The 16,945-nt window shown below is 40.7% G+C and overlaps 1 protein-coding gene across 1 annotated transcript; it reads right to left on the bottom strand.

Moving 5' to 3' along the window:
* Positions 1 to 12,504: 12,504 nt before the first annotated feature.
* Positions 12,505 to 16,945, bottom strand: snai2 (snail family zinc finger 2). The gene is made up of 3 exons (XM_022204482.2): positions 14,484 to 16,945; positions 13,777 to 14,298; positions 12,505 to 13,423 (listed from the first exon to the last, which is right to left on the bottom strand). The coding sequence occupies exons 1-3, from the start codon at positions 14,770 to 14,772 to the stop codon at positions 13,242 to 13,244; spliced, it is 993 nt and encodes a 330-aa protein (XP_022060174.1). The 5' UTR covers positions 14,773 to 16,945; the 3' UTR covers positions 12,505 to 13,241.

Here is a 16,945-nt window from a genome sequence, read left to right as displayed (position 1 = left end):
GGGGGATTAGAGCTGGGGGCAGTGAGGGGTTCAACCAGGAGGCATGTTGATGGGGAAGGGTGGCGTTGAGAGAGGAGGAGGGGGATGTTGCTGTGATCGGACACACCTTCTGTCATCCCTGTGGAACATTCCAGCTGTCTGTGGCAAGTAACACTGCTGTTGTTGGATGATGACGTGTCTTCCCCTGCAGGCCCTCGATTCATATCCATTCCTGTGCTCACTGGCATGTCTCATGTTGACGCTATCGTCACTGATCTCAAGCCCAGTGGTTTTTTTGAGCGTTACTTCAGTCACAGCAGCCTAAATTAGCGTTAATCTGCATGTCATTAGCAATATCTCCTAATACAATCCAAATGCTGCATGTTGCCTTTAAAGACACGCCTTGTCCCACATCACTCAGTGTCTCTTATCAGCTGTGGTTTTCTTTGCGGCTCATGACACAGCTGGATCAGGTCTCCTGTGATCAGTCCACTGGAATGAAAGCATTGGTGCAGACCAGACAATCTCTGAAAATACTCAAAGGCTGTGGTGAAGGCAGAGGAATGCACCAATGACAGAAGATATTTATGGCAGGGAAGACTGTGACTACTAGCTTGGAAAGACAAACAATCTGTTTCTCTGAGGGGGATTGTAATGTTGATGCAGTGTTTATAAGACTCATAATTGCAAAACATCACTCCATGCAAATATTCAGCTGCCTGCTGGGTTATGTTTGAAATCTTAAGAGTGCTGAAATATTTCCGATCTCTCTTGAAAAATAGGAAAATAGCAATAGAAAAACCGACAGTCCCATAGGAGTTTTCACTCCACTGTGGACAGTTCCGATGTAACAAGTCTCCTATCTATTCGGTTCCAGGGATCAGAAAGAAATCAGCTTGAAACCAAAAACCTCGTCAGACTGAAATAGTTTTTAAAAATGACTGATGATGTTTTGCTATTTTGGTTATGCATGCAGATGGTATTTCGTGGAGCATATCAAAATGTGCCACCACACTGCATTCACTGTTTTGTATTCTAGTACATCTACTGTTAAAGTTTGCAGAGAAGTCGCAGTACTCATTTAAAAATCTGTTTAAGTAGAAGTATCCCACAACATCCTGACAAATGATCCTTCTCAAGCAATTAAAATAAGAAGAGGCACGCTGTGTTCTTTTAAATAAAAAACAACTGTGGAGCATGTCCCCTAACAGAATCATTTATTGTGTGGTAAACTTTTTGTAACTTTGGCCATGGTTCAGACTGCTCGCAGCCTTGGTGTCTTGACTCATCAGCTCCGTGATAACAGCGGTGAAAACCAAATGAATTACTCAAATGGAAACAGAAAGTGTGCCATAAATATCCAAAGTAAAATGCTTGTTTGATGCTTTAGTTAATGTAAAAGAAGTAAATAGGCAATCAGAAACGTTAGGAGGTGACTAGAAAAGCTGAAAGACACTTAAACAATTTACAGAGTTTGTCCTAATGTTTATTTTATTTCTTTGATTTCTTTATTGATTTACTGATTGTTTTTACCTAAAGACTGTTAAGATTAATATATAGCTGTGTTATGATGCGAACCACAAGTTGTTATGCAAGAATATACAGACATTTAGATCAGTTATAGACCTTGGTAAATGAGGTAAGTAAACACGGAAGATTTTATGTAAAGTGTTCACTGCAAGGCTGTTGTGTTGCAATGTTTAACACCATCCAGGATTGTTTTGTCTTTTTTTTAAATGTAGTACAACCTTTCTGATTACACAACAGTGAAGATACAGATTATGCACACAGATTTTTTTCATCTGCTGTCAAGCAAAGGAGTCGAGCTCATCCCCTGAGAAGCTTTTCTGGAAGTTCACGTCCTGTTGAGGCTTGTCAGCAGAGTACAATACCCAGAGTCTGAATAATGTGGCCGGGAGCTAGTTTATTCAAGCACCTTTTGTTTGTGCTCCATACTCACCTTTTCCCTCCACTGATGATCAGATAACCAGTAGAAAGAAGCAGGAGGGAGAAAAAAAAGCATCTCCAGAGTAGCTGTCGCTGCCACTGGCTCTTTGCAGAATGTGTCACAGTGGATTTTATAGCCTGATTCCATACTGCGTCATTGTTTGAAGCTAAAACATCCATCTTAGAAATCCAAAAGCGCATATTCACGACCGAAATGTGATGTGGTTGCCGCCTAATACCACTCAGAGGCCCAATGTCATGCCAAACGACAGGGTGGGCCTTTCTCAAGCCCCCCAGAAGATTTAGTTTCACTATTTACCCATAAGTTAAGAGAGGTCATGCAGTAATGTGTGTGTCCCCGAACAGCTGCTCTTTGATGTTGGTACCTTGGACTCTACAGGCGTATGCATATTCCAATGACAAGCATGCACAGTTTTGATCCAGTTGGTTTATTTATCCTTAAAGTAATAGTTTGACATCTGTTTTTTGTTGTCATCCAGTGTTAATAAGAAGATACCCCTGATATATTTCAATTTAATATGAAGTCCAACACTTAGCTTAGCTTAGCATCATGATTGGAAACAGGGATACGGGTAGCTGGCAATGTTAAAAACTTGCCCACAAGAACCTCTAAAAGCTTGTCTGTTTTGCAACATGTTCTACGCCTTTTCTTTCAAAAAGACCAAGCCTTTTTAACGTCCAACCAAACGTGTTGTTACACTGGTACAAACACAGTGTTGACAAACTGTGTGTGTTAGGTTTGACACGTGAAGCATAACACTGATTTTATAACTCTGCTGTTGGGAAAAGTCATCAAACTTTTAGGCGTTTCTATAAAGTTTTTATTAATGCAGCTTTCATGCCCCGAAGACCATTGAAATTGCAGTTATGGCTCTCTCCCTATAGGAAGCCTGGTCTAGTTAGTATCCAAGATGGCTGCTAAGTTGTGTGACTTGTCTATAAGAACTTTCATAGGATGACATTGCACCAGCCAAGAAATAGTCCCACTCAGGATTCCTCTGTTTGCTCTGAAAGTGTTATTAGGAGAATTTGTTGCATTTGAACAGAGCAGGGCTGCCTGTTTCCATCAGTCTCGGGTCTTAATGCTAAGCTAAACTGACTGCTAGTTGTTTCATATTTACTCTGTAGTCATCAGAGTGGTGTTTACCTTCTTATTTCTACCGTTTCTTTAAAAACACTTCACATTTCATTCATTGCATTTTTAAACATTCCAGGTCCCCTTTCATCCATATTGCACTTCACACAATGAGCATAAAAGCTGTAAACCATCCCTAACACCTCTCTGGCGCTGAGTGCATCTCTGTTGTGTTTTGCTGCTTTGTTGAGGCCGTACATGCTGTTGCTGTGGAGTGTAAAACCACTTAGAAACGGCTGGTGGCCAGACAGCCTTTCCCAGCCCTGATTCATCATAATTAGGTCACTGGCTCAGTCTGCTGGCCTCTCAGGGATCATCTCACACTCATACTCTCATATACAGCGCTGTGCCTCAACAGCGGTGCTCAGAGATAATCAGTGATCAGAATAATATGCCATGAATGTGAAGCAATCTCCCACATACTTGCCCGCAACCCTCTCTTTTTTTTTTTTTTTTGGCACAATCCACGTCTCTGTATTGTCTTATGAATCCATCCCAACTGTTCACTCTCTCCCTCTGTGATTGCTATGGATTTGGAGACTGAAATCAATTAGAAATAATAGCTTTTACCTTGCGTCACTTCATCAGTGAACTTTATAAAAAGTCCCATGAGACATTTTCTATATTCGCTGTATGTAATGGAATTGGAAGAAGAAGAAAAAAACAAACTCAACACATTGACATGCACCATGCTTCCCGTTACAGGTAAACACAGGGAGGTTATTAATTTGAATAAATGACTTGGGACACAGCTGCACAATTAGAGAGTAAATCCCATTTCCGTATGTCTTCTGAAGTCTGCTGGTGTCTGCTTTGTAATTTCTCCTCCTTATCTCAATGTGAACAAATGCAGCCACAGTTGCGATTGGACCCAAGCAGCTGTAGACATGCAATTGGCTCTGACCCACCGACTGTTAATTTGTTGCTCCGAGACGAATTGATTGTAATCAAAATCTAAAAGTGGAGAGACAGCATGGGATTCTTGGGCAGCCTGCAGTAGAGGACGTAGAGGGAGAAAAGACCCACATGTGCTTCTAAAGCTTATTATTTCTCAAAACCCTAGCTGTTGTTCTCCGTAGTTTTCTTAATGCCTTCTGTCTTCTCCCTTTGTACCTTCCTGCCTTTATTGTTAGCTGTCTTCCACCCTTTGCTATTTTATGTTTCCTCTAATTTGGTAAAATGCAAAAAAAGCCCCAACATCTATTCATTATTAAAACCAATTGCTAACAGCCTGCCATCCTGTTTGAACACAGACAGTATATACGTGAAGCTCCAGTGGGATCAATTTGCTTGTAACTTCTGATGGCTGTCAAAACATCCTCTGAAGAGGCATGCCAAGTTTTATGTTGTCTTACTAAATGAGGAAAATATTAATATTTCATGTTTTTGAAAATGCTGCTGCTGAAAATAACGATCAAAACCTTCCTCTAGTCGTGAATACAAAATGAAATACCTCCGCATGATCTATTTATAGTGATGAAATAGAACAGGTGGCACACAAATAATGGTGATACACAGTTTGGCTCTTCAGTCAGAATGCTTCATTTGAGTTTGTTAAACCAAGAGATTTAATCTTGAACATTTTTTCCAAAAAGCTTTTCCCAACCCAACACCAAAAACAGTTTTGAATAGCTCTGTTCTCTCATTGTCGCTACTAAATCAGTCCAGTCTTTTTTAGTTCATCCATTTTTTAGCTCTTTGAAGAGATACTATTTCTGTGGATGTAAATGCTGTCACAGATAGTAGAGGACTTTTAATCAATGCTAATCTTTTAACTAGCCTGTGCCGATGTGACCTTGAGTTATCCTGAGTTTTTCTCCTGCAAATCAGTGGACTTATTTAATTTACATCCCATCAAAATTCAGCTCGAAGTTGCAATAAATAGCCGTAAAACATGTAATTAATGAACCTTGCGGTGGATTTTTGTATACTGTTGCTAAGATCAGCAATGAGCTTTCAAATTTCAACTCAGCAAAAAATACAACCTGAAATCCTTTGGAAATGAATGACAGCTGATGAAGAAGATCATGACTGTTGTCTTAAGCAAGACGACAAAGGATGACATTTCCAACCATAAGTTCACTCAGTGTTAAGAGGTGCTAACTTGTCCAAAATTACAATTCTTATATTTAATGTTTTTGACAGGGACCATAAAAGCACTCATGCAGTTAACAAAATACAACCAATGCAATAGGATTTCTAACCAGGTTAGTCTTCTAAAGCAGTGGTCTCCAATCTTTTTGGCACCACGGACCCGATTTTCTAAAAACTGGTCATTGCACAGATAACAAACAAAAATAGCACTCAGAGAGCGCAGTACTCCACCAAGGCTGCTCAGCTGTTGAATCATTTCCGATGGATGAAACCCTTATAAACTTTTAGTTTTTTTTTTTAAATTTTGGCAGATTGCCGGCTTCATTTAACATCAAGTGTGGGAAACAAGCACATGATGGGAAGACAATCTAGTAATTTTTCAAAAGAAAACACTTTGCAGACTCCACCGAAGCAAAATATAAAATAAACCGTTTTTATTCTCTCTGTATGGCCCAATACTAAATGACCCGGCAATGGTCTGGTGGTTGGGGACCTCTGTTCTAAGGGACAGGACTGTAATATAGGCAAAGAGATTGTCAGTGAAGAGACAAACCACTATTACATTCACGAATAACAATAATGACTGAATTTGGCATTTAATAATAATAAAGCAACAAAAATTGGGAAATGTGGATGTATAGCAGGTATGGTTATCATGTTTAGTACTGATTTCAATGTGTCACCATGAAAAGGCTTTACATTTACCACAAAACACAAAGTACTATAGTTAGAACTTCATTACTTTTGCAGGTATTACAATTACTACAGTTATGTAGTTATCACAATTTATCCAGAACAAGTGCACCAGCAATCCATCCCCTTAGTTATCATGACTTTTCACTCCAAACTAAAACTCTCAGTTGTAGAGAAAGAGGCTTGGTGATAACAAAGTCAGCAGGATTCATCCTCTGGTGACCACGATGCTAAAACGTCTGACACACCTGCTGCCTGAGCAGGTCAACCGTGTAACAAAACTATTTGGATTATCAGAAAGTATATACTCAACTCGGCAAAGCAACAAAATTAAAAAATTGTGTTTACAAATGACACAGCCCGGCATGCATGGAAAAAGGGTCGGCCTGAGAATCGTCTCCGAGGAACTCGTGATATCATGTTCACTGAAGAGAAAGATGAGTTTCCGACTGTGAAATAAAAGTTTCAGTTTGAGCGTTGGGAGATGAATCAGTCAAGCACAGGACAGGTAATACCACCCAGTGCTTACGGCGTTCAAATTTAAATTGGATGATCAACGGTGTCAAAGGCAGCTCTGAGGTCTAAAAGGATTAAAAATGAGCAATTTGCTGCATCCGCTTTTCAAAGAATGTCATCATCATTATTCAAATTAAAAGCAGGCTCACCCCACTTAGTGTGACAGCAGATTCACATCAAACCACCAGTCTCCTGCACCACTCCGTGAAACTGACAACCATTCAGAGGTCTCTGTCGGAATATTATCTCGTGTGTGGTGGTTGTCCAGCATTATCGTGTCCTGAAATGCAGTGGAGAGGACTCTGTGAAAACATCGTGCGCCTGGATGGTCCCTGCTCCCGGGGGACGTGACGGAAAGAGAGTCGACTCTGGGGAGCTGCACCATGAAGGAGATAGACTCAAAATGAACTGACATCTCTGTACTTGACTTTTCAAGGTTTACACTCAACACGACACAGGTCTTGTTGCATATATTGAGACTGCATTGCGTAGTGATAATGGAAAATAGCTCTCAAAGGTAAAGGGGTTATCTTGAATACAAATGACTCAACATTAAAATGACTGAATGCCAGAACCATTAACAATCTGTTGCACTAGTTTGTCAATTAACACTCCACTCACTAAGCCTCTTTTTTAATTAAAAATGCAAAAATCTTGGGAAGCATATTATTTCTTGCTTAAAATGGTTTACACTGTTTGAATCCATAGTCTGTCAAATGTGGTTCCGAACAGGCAGGTTTCATTAAAAATGCAGTTCAGTTGGTCAATGTTGGCTTAAAAATAAATGTTGACGCTGAAAAAAAGATTGATAACACATTATTTTTTACAGATACACCTTTAACTCTTCCCCTGAAACATTCATTACCAGTATTAATATATTTCTACCACAATTGACGACAGTGTCATAGACAATCATGTGCAGCTACACCCATAAACATATCTTTACAGTGTTACAAATGTTAGAAATATTTAGAATAGATTGATAAAATATTCTTAAATCAAGGCATTCTCACAAGCTGTCTTTCACTAAGGTCCTAAATATTACAGTCTTTACAGCCTAATAGCATTTATTAACAATTACACACGTTAATACAATTATTCCATGCTCATATTAATGTTTTGAGAATTGAACATTGAGAAAAAAATAATTACATATTTACACACCTGATGCCTCACAGGACAAGTTAAAGCTCTTGTTCCCCGCAAACCCAACGCTCAGTAATTACAAATTTGCTCAAAACCAGGTTAACACCGGAGTCTGACTTGGACATCTGTTATACCACATAAAAACATTATTGTGCTATAAAGTTGCTCAGTTTGTGGGCTCCATGACATGAGACAGCTACAGCGAGAAAGGTACAGCAGGTCAAAACTAGCTGGTGAGATGGCAACTCGTCCTAGTAAACTGCTGGATCTTCACATACTGCCTGAAAAGTTACAGTACTCCTTGACATTGATTCTCCAAGTCTGTGGAGCTCTGCTGGAGAGATGAACACCATTCTTGCGAAAGATATCCCCTCGTTTGATGTTTTGATGATGGTGATGGACGGCCAGGAGCAACATGTCAATCCAAAATCTCTCATAGGTGTTCGGGTTGGGTTGAGATCTGGTCACTGGGAAGGCCGTAGCATATGATTCAAATCATTTTCATCAAAATGTTCAGAGCATTGTTATCATGGAAGAGAGCACCGACATGTTTTATTACAGGATAAAGGTGATCACTCAGAACAACCTTGAACTGATTTATAGTGACTCTTCCCTCTGAGGGGACAATTGGATGCAAACCATGCCAGCAGAATTACTGTAGGGGTCAAGGGTCGAGCTTTTGCTTTAATTTGCAAGGATAAATACAATCATGACATAGTGAATAAAACACAAATTAACTCCTGCTAGATTGAGCATAATGTAGCTTACGATGACTAGCTTGGAAGAGCAATAGCACCCTAGCTTTTGAATCTAGTAGGGCTCATGTAATTCATTATGATTAAGCTACACATGTAAATGTATTCAATTTTTTATTTATGTACACTACCATTCAAAAGTTTGGGGTCACCCAAGCAATTTCATGTTTTCCATGAAAACTCACACTTTTATTCATGTGCTAACATAATTGTGCAAGGGTTTTCTAATCATCAGTTAGCCTTTAAACACCGTTAGCTAACACAATGCAGCATTAGAACACAGGAGTGATGGTTGCTGGAAATGTTCCTTTGTATCCCTGTGGAGATATTCCATTTAAAATCAGTCGTTTCCAGCTAGAATAGTCATTTATCACATTAACAATATCTAGACTGTACCTCTGATTCATTTAATGTTTTCTTCATTTAAAAAAATGTTTTTCTTTCTGAAATAAGGACATTTCCAAGTGACCCCAAACTTTTCAACAGTAGTGTAATTTAGTTGATTTCAGTGAAAATATTAACAGTAGACAATCAGACCAACGTAACATCATGGGACTGCATGTAAACATTACGCCGCTTTGGGCACATTTTGCATGTCGTATCTGGACAGTTTAAGCTCTTCACATTTCATTTTACAGAATTAAAATGACACGTGGTTATGATTAGGATTAAGTGGAGGAGGAGGGTGTTGTTCACCGAGACTGAACAGAATTAAAAGATGTGTGAAAATATGAAACTCAAAGTAACTTCTTACATTATTCATTTGCTGTTGATACTAGGCTGATCTAACACAATGAGAACCAATCTGTACTCTCACTGCTTCTGTGCTGCTCCTTTCCTTTACAGATTAGTGCAGCTGAATAAATTAATGAACAATCGTTGTCTTTGATTAATAGTTTGTCTATGTTTTTACACGTTAATTAATTGCATATTGCTTAATTTCTGAATATGGAGTCTAAGTTAAAGAGTTTAATGTGCATGTTGTGATTTCTGTTAGAGGGTGAAAAAGGGCACCTTACAATCCTTCAAATCATCTGTAGCTACAAAGGGCTATCTTGTTTACAGAGATGATCTTTTACAGCTGTGGTCACGAGGTTTAGTGGGCCAAACATTAAGGAGTAAATACAGCCAAGTAAATATGATCACAGGATTCTTTGACAGCTGACCTCTGCTCAACAAGACGGCAACAAAACAAGGCCACATAGCTATTGATTAAGACAACACAGCCTCGTCTGTCTCTGCTGGACTCATCACTTCAATGTTCATAATGACGCGTCCACCATTTCTGCCCTACATGGAGGGTTCAGCTACCATGACTACATGACAGCAGCCTGACACATCAAACAGCCAGTCAGCTCCCCATTTCTTCCAACTGCACTGCGATTTCTTTAGTCTTTGAACAACCTTTTCTGTCCCTTTACATTAACCCCCTTTATTTTAATGAGATAGAGAAGTACGACACGGCAGAACTTCAAAGGAATTCATCTTCCCTGGTGATTAAATTATGCTTGCTCAGTCTGCATGAATCCAACTTATCAACAAATGCAAAGGACGTCACACAATTAGAGGCAACCGGTATTATCTGGAGAAATAGCAGCACCATTCTAAACAGATACCCAGGCACTTGAGGAGACAACGAGAATGAAAGAGAATAGTCTTTAGCGAGATGCAGGAGCTCAATAAACAGGCAAACATTCCTCCAGGCGGTCGGAGTAAAGGGGAATACACAATCATCTTCTTTCTGATGTGGTGGGGTTAGAGAGGAGGGCCGGGGATCATTTCCAGGCTAAGACAATCAGACCTCAGAGGACACCCTTAACTTTATTTGTTCCACTTGATGGCCATAAAGGAATCATACTCCCTGATTCACCATAAAGTCAGCAGGTTTCAGGGAGTCATGCCCTGCTTTACATCCGGCACGCTGTTCTCTGAGGCTGCTCTGGATCTTTATGTCGCCCCGGGCACGTAAATGTGCAGAGTGAGGACATTTATTTTCGACGTGATATAATGTTTGTGATAAAATAACATAGTGTTATGAATTCAGGCTTTAATGATCGACGATAATCAGAATGATGGGCTGTCAGAAGAATGACAGATAAAGCAAAGCTGTGGGAAAACCTTATTTTATTTGCATGGGAGCAAGGATTATTGATGAATCTGTTAATACAATTATTATGATGTGAAATTAACTGATTTAATTATTTTTCACACAGAAATGACAAGGACCTTTTTTATAAGCCAGCTTGTGTGTGGATGCCATGCTTTTCTTTGTCACACGTGAAAGTAACCTAATTATCTTTAAATTGGAGGTTTTGATCTAGTAAAGAGAGTAATAAGCAGATTAATTCATCGTTCAAGTAATTGTTGCAGCTACATTTTTCACTAAGTAGGGCACTGCGTCTGTTAAATGACTTTACTCATTTGCTCGTTTTAGTTGACTTTCGAGCAAAAAACTAATGAAATGTAACCATACATTTCTCACATTTCCTGGCCGAATGAAAATAATGAAAACGAAAGTAAAGTCAACTGCTGCAAAATTATATTTTCTTTGCACTGAACACAATAAACGACTTATTTCAGGCCTCAGATGTGTTTATTCTGGTTGATTCTTGGGAGTTAGCAAGTCACAGCTACCCTTAGCTTCACAATACTTCAGCACAGAGATTCATCTAATTGCAAAAACACCCACAGGGTACCTACCTGCATTTGGCATCTGAAGATTCGCAGTGTAAACACACCAGTGTGACTATTAACAGTCTCCACGGCTAACAAATATTTGATCTCACATTCTTTAACACATCCTCTAATAGCCATATGCTTCAAACCAAATGAGTTCTTGCTCCTTCTCCTCCCTGTCTCCTCCCACTACTATCACAATGGCTAAATCAAATATTCATGTTGGAGGGGAAAGCATTTAACATGTTGTTGTTATCTGAGAAATCAGTCATGCAGTAAATTGTGGTTGTAAAAAGAAAATCTTGCAAGATTGTGAAGCTAATTGGCATTATACATTCGTAGTTCTTTCCCCCCTCCTTTGACATCAGCAGGATAAAGTGTTGCCTATGGAATGAGAGATATTAGATTCTCCAAAGAAAAGTGAGGACAGACAGCGTTTGTGAGAGTTTAGAGTGCCCTCTTGATGGCACTTTACTTTTATGAGGCAAATGAGCTGAATAATAAGCCCTACTGCTTGTAACATTTCCACATTAGGTCATGGCTGTGGTTTCTAGTATCAGTGGACCTTTGACTGTGGTTTGTATTCTCCAGCTTGCACCTGCTTTTCAGTGATGTTGAAGAGCCCCGGAGCCACCTGGCCCAATCCGAAAAGCAGCAACAAGCACCTGGAATAGCTTGCCGATGACTCAGAGCGAGGAGAATCTACCTACAGGGGAGTTCAGCCCCTCGCAGCTAGAAAAACAAGTGTCTGTTTGTCAGATCACATCTTTCAGGTCAGCATGTTTTGGGCATTAGGGCAAACAGGAACACACTCTGGGGTTTGTTAGAAAGAGTTCATCTTTGACTGTATCCCTTAAGGCTTTGCACTTTTTTGTGCTCTAATCTCTATCTGCTGCAAGACAGCATATGGTAAAAGACAACAAAATGTAGCCCGGGGAAGTCTATTTAATCCTTGATGGCAAGCATCCCAGAATTCAAGGAGGTCGTCAAAGCAAATGCAAATTTGATCTTTTTGTGAAAACATATTAAAATCTAGATATGGCAGTACCCTGGCGCCCCGCAGTAATTGTTATGATTGAGCAGGAAGACTTTAAAAAGGCAACTTTGTTTCAGTTTATCTGCAGCTTTTATGATGACACGAGTTTCAGAATGAGGACGGCTTCCAACGAGAACTCCACCTTCACATTTAAACCTTACAAAGAGTCGGGTAAAGCAGGACTCATGGGCCCTCAAAGGGTATAACAAGTGAGTGCAGATCAATATAGCTAGCATGTGTTAAATTTCAAGATTGTTTGATGTCTGGACAGGTTCACAGGGAACAGGTTCAGGCCTGATTCAGAGCTGAGTCACCTCTCTCCTCATTTTTACATCTTCATAACATGAGATGGTGCAAGCTGGATTAAATATCATTTACTTGTGCTATTCTGTTTGAAGCGTGTGACAATCAATGAATCCTGCTGAGTCCTGCTGAAAGAGCTGCTCACACAGCGAGGCAACAGAAGGTTTCATGCATGAAAAGCAACTGGCAAGATACCCAAAGAATTATACAAAATGTCATGAAACTTTATTTTTTTAAAGTGTCATGAAAATAAGAAAATATCAAAATCATTCAGCATCACAGTTTTCACTGTTAATGTACAATCATCTCAGTCACACTTACATTCAATATATAAAAATATAAAAGGAACCTGTTGTTGAAAAATACATATTATTGCCGAGTAAAACTGAGGCACTTGAGACAATTTGTATTGCTATTTGAGTGCTGGCAAACTGTTTCTAAAGACTGTGCAAAAGTTATAATAATTTCACCCTAAATCTAAGTTTGCACTTGTTCCCTATGTAACAATGGCTTCAGTATTCCACTGGTTATATTCATACTGCCATTCATAATGCACCTTTTGGTATAAAAAAAGTGGGGGACTGCAAAACAGCCATTGGGAGACACTGGTACAAACACTGCAGATAACATCGTGAAGGCATATAAAACTTTCTAAACATGCAGAAAAGTGCATGAATAGCACAGGTAGGTGAGTACATGGTTTGACAAAGCTCGACACTGATTGCAATCACAGAAACACTGCTTGAAACGAGAAGCGTGTGAGCGCTGAGCTATTTCTCACTCTGAAATGAAATCGACCGGTAGTAGAAAAAAACAAAAAGTCTGAATATTTGTGAACAAACCCCCTCGATGTGATTCCCTGACAGTTCTCCTGGGTTTGGGAAAAATAAAGAAGCAACAGAGCAGGGGTGGTTTTCTGGTGGTGGAAAAGTATCCCAGTTCAGTGTGCTACACAACAACCAGATTCCTCATGCTTGTGCAGAAGAGACATCCTGGAGAAGGTTTTGGAGCAGTTCTTGCATTGGTATTTTTTCACATCCGAATGGGTCTGTAGATGAGCCCTGAGATTGGACCTGTCTGCAAACGCCCTGTTGCAGTGAGGGCAGGAGAAGGGCTTCTCTCCTGTCAACACACAAATGAAAAAGAAGACATTGTCAGCGACTGTACACAGATTTATCAGAACCCAAATGTATAGTCACAGAGGCATCTGTTATGTGTGGCTGATTCACTTCAAAGGGCAGCTCTGTGCCGAGTCTATTCCACTGCTGATTGATTGTAACATGGCATTTGTCAAAAACAGCTATACTTTTCCTTTCAACGCATCAGCACAAGCAAATCTACAGGAAATAATAACAGCCTGACAGTCAAATTGTTCAGTCTAACGCCAGAACAGTATTAACTTGTGTAGCATCGTTTGCAGTAGCTGTTAAAACCACTAAATCTTCTTACAGGAGGCCCCACTCTTATTCACTCACCGGTGTGCGTCCTGATGTGTCCTTGGAGCAGCCACGGTCTGGAGAAAGCTTTCCCGCATATTTTGCAAACACAAGGCAAGGTGTGAGTCCTGATGTGCATTTTGAGAGCTCCCAGACTGACGTACTCCTTCTCGCAGTATTTACAACTGAAGGATTTCCTCGTCTGGGCGTCGCAGTGCAGCTGTTTGTGCTTGAGCAGTCCAGAGTACGTGGAGTAGGATTTGCTACACAAACTACATTGGAATTTCTCAGCCTCCACTCCGTGAGGGTCTGTCAGCTTGGGCAGCATCCGCTCGTCTTCATCACTCCTCGGGCTTTCGGAGCCGCTGTGGTCTTTAGAGGAGGTGTCGGAGAGCGATGAGGGGTATCCGGAGATGGGGGAGAGGTCATTGGGGAGCGGAGACAGCGGCAAGTTGCTGGTAGTCCACACGGTGATGGGGCTGTACGCCGCCGGGCTCAGGATCTCCGACTGGGGGATGACAGACAGGGGCAGGCCCTTGTAGAAGTGCGGCGTGATGAAAACTGAAAAGTAAAGACAGCAAAGTGAAAAAGAGGCATCAGATGCGCTCCGACATCGCTGTGAGTGAGCAGCACAGATTTCTAAGTAGACCAGTGAGGGGAAGAAACAACTTCTGCAAAAATAAAAACAAAACCCGATTGCGCGTCAAAGTAACAAAACTTGGAAAACTTTTCCAATAAAACTTTACCTGTTGGGCTTTCCAGCTCACTATAATTTGGCTTCTTTGTGGAGTTTATGTGTTTCTTGACCAGAAAAGAGCGTGGCATCTTGAGAAACCCAGAGGACAACTTTTGGTAAACTTTTTTCTTGGTAAATAAGCGCGTCAGTTTACTGCGTAAAAGACGGAAATCCTTATTTCTTAAGTCCAGTGGAGTGTCATTGTGCGACGCTGCGCTCTTGGAAACAGTGCAGTGGGTAGCAGTAAAGAGCTGTAAATACTCCCTATCAGGTGCATGGGAGGAGCCACCAGCTACCATTTACATATACTGGGAGCTCAAACCAATTAAATCTCGCTTTTACCACTGAGCTTTAAAAATGCGCTTCCAGCCTATAGGAACGCATACCTCCCAGGGGGCTGGGTTACAGCCATTTACTCCACTAAGACAGGTGCTTTGTACAAGGGCTGTGTGTGCTCCAAGGATGCAAGTGTACATGGCATCATGCAGTTGGTTTTGCAAGTGACAAGTGAGCAGCAGAAGCAGCTTCAAATCCTCAAATAAACGCACTAAAGTGAGCAGCATGTTTAAAATGTTGCTGCAAAAACTGAAATATTAGTAAACTGGCGGGAGGAGGATGAAAAAGACAAAAGGGAAATCAGAGCAACGAGGTGAAACAGACAGATTATTTAAAACTCCATTGCTAATGCAATCACTGAAGTGTGCACAGTGTTACTGATGATTGTTGCGTTACAAATCTCCGGGGACTTGATTATCCTGTATGGGTGGCACATTTGAATTGGAAAATGCTCCTACAAACACCGGGACGCATAATCAGGATGATAATAACTAGAGTGAAGGATTAGGGAAGGTTTGCAGCCCACATATGTGCACATACCACTATATCTGCATGTATCAAGCAGACAAATAACTGCAGTGTCCATTAATCCACCAACTGACCAAGCTGCATGCAACCATCCACATTGTCATTCAGGGGCTACGCCAAGAGGTGGTCCATTGTAAAGCAGTTGTGTAGCACAGAGGAAGCCACACATTTCGTTGCCAATAATGCACTAAGGCATTCCTTCTTGAAATTTAAAGTTAAGTGTAGTCCCCCGTCAAGGTCAGACATGACACTAATCACATTTATCCCTGCTGCTACTCCACCGGACAAGGAGAGGCAAACTTAGCAGTGTACGCCCCCTTGTGTTGGAGTTCTTCTGAGAAAGAGCTCTGAGTTGTACATATAAAGTAACAAGGCAGCAAGAAAGAAACACACAAAGGCAAAGGCTTAGCCATGGTGATATTGAAAAGCAGCTCCTGGAGCAGTTTGATTGGCTAGGTCAGCAGATATGAAAGCTCCTTATGTCTGGGGCAGGCCTTAAGTTAATTGTGAACTGCTTATCTTATCTGGAAAACATAATTGCAGATCATGAATAGTTTCCCTTTGTGCCTGCTTGGATTATAAAAGGAAGGGAAGGTTATCTGTGCATAATAACTCCGGGCTACTGTCACACATTCAGCGGCCCTGTATGGCAAGTAGGATGGCTGAGGAACGCTGGTGTTTGGTGATGATCCGGCAGGAAAACATGGTGCGCTGTAAAAGATGATGCTTTGAAATCAATATTACCCACCAGCCAAACCATATCCAAGAGGAGCAGACCAGATGAGAAAAGCCTTTTTTTTGCAGATTCAGGCTTCAGTCCTGTCCTCTGCATTCAGAGCATGTGGACGCTCTTCTGCTTACAGTAATGAAGGAGGAGTGAGAGCGTGAGCACCGACTCAAATCGTACTGCAAATTCTGAAAAGCAGAAGCTGCAGTTTGTGAGCTCAAAAATTAATTAACGCAGAGGAAGCTTTGAATCCCTGGCCCTGCATCATGTCAGGACAGTGAAACACCAGCAAAAATGTGTTCAATTAAAGCATGAACACGCTTTTGATTCTCTTGTCAAGTGCAGGTAAAAGAAAAACACGCAGCTGTTGCCTACTTGATAGTCAAAGCATCTTCATCTTCTTTTGTGCCCCAGTAATGTCGCTGAGTTTTCATTTAAGTGAATTGTTGTTCTCGAACTTGCACCATCTTTTGCCTTTGTTTAGTGTTCAAGAACATCTTCAACAAACACTGAACAACCTTTCAGCATTGACTGATGAACAGACAGAATAATCACAATTTATTCTATTGATTCTTTGTTTTGTACTTGCTTTTGCTTCTCCAGCTCATGTTATCTGTCTTGGGTTTTTAGGAGCTTTGTGTAAGCTTTTAGCTTCCCACCAGTACCGAAGAAGCTTTTGTTTACTGGTAATCTACATACATAATATGTGAGAATATGGCTGCAACACGGTCTCACGGGGATTCGTGAAACTGTTACGTAAATTTTTTGTTTCTTTTTCGTGCGCACCAACACGATTTCGTCATGTTTTTCGTGCCGCTCACCACGAAATGTTTTTCGTGTTGCTCACAACGAAACCCGCTGTGGTAATCACAGCTGAAAGT

The sequence above is a fragment of the Acanthochromis polyacanthus genome, chromosome 9 (assembly GCF_021347895.1).
Source record: "Acanthochromis polyacanthus isolate Apoly-LR-REF ecotype Palm Island chromosome 9, KAUST_Apoly_ChrSc, whole genome shotgun sequence".
NCBI classification, from domain to species: Eukaryota; Metazoa; Chordata; class Actinopteri; family Pomacentridae; genus Acanthochromis; species Acanthochromis polyacanthus.
This window is presented reverse-complemented; position numbering and strand designations above follow the sequence as displayed.